General features: G+C 36.9%; 1 protein-coding gene across 1 annotated transcript; it reads left to right on the forward strand.

The window, feature by feature from the left end:
• The first annotated feature begins 504 nt into the window (after positions 1 to 504).
• On the forward strand, positions 505 to 4,598 carry LOC149194683 (uncharacterized). Its single transcript, XM_089405126.1, has 2 exons — positions 505 to 3,201; positions 3,744 to 4,598. Exons 1-2 carry the CDS (start codon positions 594 to 596, stop codon positions 4,124 to 4,126), a joined length of 2,991 nt encoding a protein of 996 aa, XP_089261252.1. The 5' UTR covers positions 505 to 593; the 3' UTR covers positions 4,127 to 4,598.
• The last annotated feature ends 2,304 nt before the right edge of the window (positions 4,599 to 6,902 follow it).

Raw genomic sequence — 6,902 nt, forward strand, 5'->3', positions numbered from 1 at the left:
AACTCATAAAATTTTAACCTCTAAGAACAAACCCCACTTATATGTACATAGTTCTACTGACTTTGCTTTATAAACACGTAAATATATCCAATAGTGTGTGATATTTCAATAATTTAGATTCCGCAAAACCCGATGATTGAAGCGATGAGATTTAAGTGAGAAGGTAATACCAGAGTGAAAGGGGCATTTAAATTTAAAATTTGAGGAAGAGTACAGCGTGTCTCTTCATCACTGATGTCAGCAATGTTGACAGGGAAACCACTTCATTCCAGCGCAGCCTTCACGAACATGTCAGCATAAGGTCCCGCACAATTACGTCACCGAATAATTCTACACGGAGGAATTCATCCGGGCGCCCGCAAGTTGCGGTTAGAGTCGCAACGATTCACTGTCGGAAAGATATGCACTGTTACGGCCTTATTTTGAACTTTACGGCAGAGCTTTTCGGCCTTAAAATGGAGTTTGGCTCTTCCAGAACGTGGAAGCTTGCGCTTTGAGCTTTGAAACTGAAAGGAGACACGGGGAAAGAGGTACGAGGAAGGGAGAGGAAGTCTAAGTTTTGTTTCTGTGCATTGCCGGGAAAATTTGAAGCCATGGACCAGAAAATGTCACGGCAAAGGTCTCTGCATTTTCTGTTTTTCTCTTTGGTTCTGATAATATTATGCCGCTTTGCTATTGGCGGTTCGCAAGAAGTACTTATTTTGCAGGAATTGAAACGCGGATTCGACGATCCGTCAGGCGCGTTCAAGAACTGGAGTGAGAATGACAATTCTCCATGTAATTGGACGGGAATTACGTGCGATGCCGGCGAAAAGTTCGTGGAAGGACTCGATCTTTCGAACACGAACATAACGGGACCGTTCCCGATCGTCGTTTGCAGAATCAAAGGGCTCAAGAACCTCTCGTTGGCGAATAATTACGTCAACGGTTCGATTCCTGCGAACTTGGGAAGATGCTCTAAACTCCAGCATTTGGATTTATCGCAGAATCTCATCATCGGCCGACTCCCGGAGTTCATCTCCGAGCTCTCGAGGCTAAAGTATCTGGATCTTTCAGGAAATAACTTAAGCGGTCCGATCCCCCCTTCGTTCGGTCAGCTGCCACAGTTGCAAGTCTTAAATCTCGTCTCCAATCTTCTCAACACTACGATTCCGCCATTTTTAGGCAATCTCTCAAATCTTTTGCAGTTTAAGTTGGCCCACAATGCTCCTCTCACCGGAGCTCTACCTGCAGAGCTCGGTAAACTGACGAAGTTGCAAAATCTATGGCTGGCGAACTGCAGCCTCGTCGGAGAAATTCCGGAGACGTTAGGCAATCTTGCCGAGCTAACAAATTTGGATTTGTCGATGAACCAATTCTCAGGTTCGATTCCCGAGAGCATCACGAAGCTGGAAAATGTTGTACAGATCGACCTTTACCAGAACCTTTTGTCGGGTTCCATTCCCGTGGGCATTGGCGGCTTGAAATCTTTAAAGAGGTTCGATGCTTCCACGAATATGCTCAACGGTTCGATTCCTACTGGGCTCGGCAGACTGAATCTGGAATCCTTGAATCTGTTTCGAAACAAACTGGTTGGTGAAATACCTGCAGGCTTAGGTTCCTCTACGAGCCTCACGGAGTTGAAGCTCTTCACTAATAGATTAACCGGTACTTTACCGGAGAATCTGGGCAGAAATTCGGAACTTCAAGTACTGGATATTGCAAATAACCGGCTTTCCGGAAAGCTTCCTCCGGACCTATGCAAGAAGAAAAAGCTCGAAACTCTCAGCATTTTCGACAACGAGTTCAGCAGTAATTTACCTGAAACCCTGGGAACCTGCACGAGTTTAAATAGAGTTAGGCTAGGAGGCAATAATTTTAATGGCACGGTGCCAAGTTCATTCTGGGGACTTCCTCACACCTCACTTCTGGAGCTCAAGAACAATAATTTTGAAGGACTTATTTCTCCCGAAATCGCCAAAGGCAAAAATCTCTCTGAGCTCGTCATTAACGGCAATGCATTTACGGGCAGCCTGCCTACAGAAATCGGCGAGCTGCGGAACCTTAACAAGATAATCGCCAGCGATAATTTGCTCTCCGGCGCTTTGCCTTCCAGCTTGGGGCAGCTGCAACAGCTCGAAAATCTGGACCTGCGTAATAACAAGCTAAGTGGAAAGCTTCTTGCTGAAATCAGTTCGTGCAAGCAACTGTCCCAGATCAATCTTGCAAAAAACCAGTTCTCCGGCTCGATTCCTGCAAGTCTCGGTACTTTGCCAGTGCTTAATTCTCTAGACCTGTCGGAAAATCTTCTCACGGGACCGATTCCTTCCGAGCTCGGGAATCTGAAGCTGAATTCTTTCAATGTCTCGGACAACCGTTTGTCCGGCGAAGTTCCTTTGGTGTTTGCGAGTCTGGTGTATGCAGAGAGTTTTTTGGGAAATTCCGAGTTGTGTAGCCGCGAGAGCTTTAACGGCACGAAGTCCTGTTCTGAAAAGGCTACGCAGCAGAAACGGCGGTGGCTGCTTCGTTGTTTGTTTGCTTTGTCTCTCATTATTTTTGTCCTTGGGCTTGCCTTGTTTTACAGAAGGTACCGAAGCTTTGCAAATACAAAGAGGAAAAAGTTCGCTGACAAATCTTCCTGGATGCTGACTCCATTTCACAAGTTGAGATTCAGTAAAAATGAGATTCTGGATTGCTTTGATGAAGATAATGTTATTGGGAGCGGCGGAGCTGGTAAGGTTTACAAGGCCACGCTAAGCAATGCGGAGACAGTGGCCATTAAGAGGCTTTGGAGCAGTAGTAAAGGCGATGCTTCCAATGATAATGGTTTCAAGGCAGAGGTGGACATACTGGGAAAGATCAGGCATAAGAACATCGTGAAGCTATGGTGCTGTTGTAGTAATAGCGACTCCAATCTGTTGGTCTATGAGTACATGCCTAATGGGAGTTTGGGGGATCTACTTCATGGGCCTAAGTCTAGTGTTCTTGACTGGCCCATAAGATACAAGATTGCTCTTGGAGCAGCTCAGGGTTTGGCATATCTTCATCATGATTGCGAGCCATCCATTGTCCACAGAGACGTTAAATCCAATAATATTCTGCTGGATGAGGATTATGGCGCTCATGTTGCAGATTTCGGTCTCGCGAAAATTCTGCTGAGCTGTGGCATGGGGGTTGATTATATGTCTGCAATTGCTGGGTCTTATGGCTATATAGCTCCAGGTTGGTTCTGTTGCATACTTTAAGAGAATTCTATTTGGTGTTTCTCCAAATTTTGCTAGACTTCAAGGTTGATATTGTTGTGTTTAGTACATTTATTTGAGGTTTATCTGGACCTTGGTCAAGTGACCAATATAATTTGATTTTGTGCTTGCGAATTGTTTGGTTGCTTGTGTTCATTTTATTCCTGAATTCGGGTTTCTTGTTTTGCCTACTTTATCCAGTTAAGCTGTTTATAAGGATGGCCATTTATACCTCACCTTGCTCTTCTTGTGCTCCTTTCTCCATTAAATGGAATTGTGAACTTTGATTAGGCTTGTTTTTCCATGAAATTAAACTTTGCACTAGTTTAGTTAGGCTTGAACTTTAATGTTAATTTGAATTAGTTTTATAGAGAATTTTTTATAAATTAAGTAGGAATCAGTCTTATATCAATCTTTCATTTCTTTAGATTTACAATCTTATATCACCATTGCTTTTCTTTAGCTTTTGAATAGTTTTCTGCGAGAGTCCCATTTGAGAACTTTACATATGGCATTGTGCAGAGTACGCCTACACACTTAAGGTGAATGAAAAGACTGACATCTATAGCTTTGGAGTGGTGATCTTGGAGCTCATGACCGGCAGGAGGCCAGTAGATTCAGAGTTTGGAGATAACAAAGATCTTGTGAAGTGGGTAACAGAGAAAAAGAATGGATGGCAGGAAGTGCTGGATCCCAAGCTTGTGGGTTGCTTCAAGGAGGAAATGATGATGGTTCTGGAAGTAGGACTCCTATGCACAAGCTCCCTGCCCATCAACAGGCCATCAATGAGGAGGGTGGTAGATATGTTGCATCAGGCCAATCCGCAACAGAAGGCCAAGCCAACTCCCAAGGGTGGAAAAATGTCACCTTATTATTACGAGGGATCTACAACCTGCAATGAATAGGCATGATGGTAGTTGCATTTCGCCTAGACTTTTCTTCTTTGCAGGGCCCCTGAATTTACTGCCTTTTTGTAGCTTCCAAGTTTACTTAGAGTTTGATCATGTATAGTCTTTAGAATGTAAACTTGATACTAATGCGCAGAATAGAAGCTTGCTTTCTGTAATGTTTCGGGTATCATTCACACCAGTAGATTAGCAAGAGGCGCAATAATGAATATGCGCACGTAGCTGTGGGACACTGTGCTGCTGTCTTTTAGTAAATCTGCCTTTTGACTCTTAATGAGTTGTTTACTCAGAAATTTAAGTAAAAACATGTTGCTATTCCTGGTATTAAATTCCAATCGAATAGCAGGATTAGGAGGAAATTTTAAGTCATCCTGTATTTGGAAATGGACATGTCTCATTCATACCTTCATTTTTACATTCTAAGTCCAACCCTGTAACACCTTTTTATATCATATGGTAGCAGCATGAAATAGACAGCTTATATATTGAACCCGGAATTTGGCCGGCATCCATTTCCATCATGCTCATGTTTTTTGTTTTTTTTTATTTTTTGGATATATATACTCTTTCTAATGAGTTGTGGGAAGCAGTGGTATCCACCAAACTATTTCCGTTTTTCATGGATTTAGATCTTCTGTATTCTAAATTTATTTTCTTTAAATATATTTCTGATTCATCATTTTTGTAAAATAACCTTTTTTATGTTATTTTCAAATATGTCTTTATATTTAAAAAGAAAAAAAATATTTTAGACTTTATATAATTTTTATTATAAATTACTTTGCAGAAAGATTCCGAAATTCCATGTTTATCCATTATTTTTATTTATGTTTTCGGTCTGAGCACGCGGTATTTTCCGGAAAAAATATTTTTATTTTAAAAAATTAAATATAAAAAACTAACAAAAAAAAACTTTAATAAATTATTTTTACTTATGTATTTTGAAATTAAATACCAAATTTAAAAACAATACAGAAAGATAATTTTGTTATAAACATTTACTTTCATGAAAAGTATTTTTCTATAAAATAATATATTAATAATAATTTATCGGATTTTTGTTTTTGTTTGTGGCCGAAGTGCTCGCCTCAACCCTGCGCTTCGAAGTGTTAGAGCAAAACATCCCACTTGCATCATATAGCTTTCTTCCAAAAATATTTTCCAATGCAGTTAAAACTAAATACTAGCACAATTATATTTACCTATGTGGTTGATATACGCCAATAAGCTATATATCAAGCACATATACAATAACATTAGTAAATGTAGTTGATATAGGCCAATAGGCATTTATAAATCACATTAATAATTATTGAATGTATAGTGTTAATGTGGCTATTAGAAATTGACTATTTGTTGTACTTACTAATAACTATACAAATAATATAACACACACACATATATAAACATTTTTATATCTAACAATAACAAAAGTAACATAATATAATAAAGTTATTACTAATAATACTTATTTATCTCTCACCATTATCTTAATGATTAATATACATTTATTAACCTATTAATATAACTATCAATATCTTTTATACATAATGATGGATTTATTAACCATTCCAACACAAAAACATTAAACTCTAATATTAAATCAATTATTATAAGCCCTAATGTTATAAAATCCAACATTATAAATCCAAAGATTAATATTATATCCTTAAGAATAATATTATAAACCTTACAAGAAATATTTTAAACTGTAGGATTAATATTATAAATAACACAATTAATATTATAAATATTAACATTAAAAAACCCAATATTAAATCGAAATTATATACCTCAATATTAAAAACCCAACATTTCAGACTTCTTACTAAATGCAATATTATAAACCCAAAATTAAAAACCGCAAGACCATAAATCCAAAGGATTAATATTATAAACCAAAGGGAAAATAAATGCAAGGGTTTAATATTATAAACCCAAAGGAAAATAAACAAAAGGGAAAAATATTAAACCCTACACTTAATATTAAACCCTAGGAATATAAACCTTATGATTAATATTAAAAACCCTAGGATCAAAATTATAAACCCTAAAATTAATAAACCAAAAGATTTAATATTGTAAACCTTATGAATATATACCCAATTATTAATATTATAAACCCAAGGAATTTATATTACAAACGTAACAAATTATAAACCTAAGGGATCTATATGATTAAACCCTAGGATTAATATTATAAGCATTATCAATAATATTATACCCTAGGAATATGAACCGTTCTATTAATAAACCTATAAGATTGATCTTATTAACCTACCCTAGGAATATGAACCGTTCTATTAATAAACCTATAAGATTGATCTTATAAACCTAAGGGATCAGTAAACCAAGGAATTAATAAACACAAGGATATTGTATTATAAACCCAAGGGATTTAAATTAAACCCTAGGATTTATATTATAAACCTTATGAATAATATTATACCCTAGTAATATGAACCCTTAAATTAATAAACCCAAGGGATTGATATCATGAATGCAAGGGACTAATAAACCGAAGGGATTATAAAACCATGGCAATAATATTAAAGACAAGGAATTAATATTATAAATCCAAGGGATATAAACCCTCACATAAATATTATAAACCCTAAAATCAACATTAAACTATGAGATTAATATTATAAAACTTAGGATTAACATTATAAACCTATCTAATTAATAAACCCAAGGGAATAACATTAAACGTTGGGATTAATATAAAATCCTAGGAACATAAACCATAAGATTAATAAACTCAAGAGCTTAA

Source organism: Pinus tabuliformis, chromosome 2_2 (genome assembly GCF_031772625.1).
Source record: "Pinus tabuliformis cultivar Carrire ecotype Pingquan chromosome 2_2, CPIR1, whole genome shotgun sequence".
NCBI lineage: Eukaryota > Viridiplantae > Streptophyta > Pinopsida > Pinales > Pinaceae > Pinus > Pinus tabuliformis.

What these genes read in the sequence shown, in the direction of transcription:
- LOC149194683 (XM_089405126.1), top strand. Translation starts at nt 594, where the DNA reads ATGGACCAGAAAATGTCACGGCAAAGGTCTCTGCATTTTCTGTTTTTC. An exon ending in TTATGGCTATATAGCTCCAG is followed by an intron (nt 3,202 to 3,743) that starts GTTGGTTCTGTT and finishes GGCATTGTGCAG; the next exon opens with AGTACGCCTACACACTTAAG.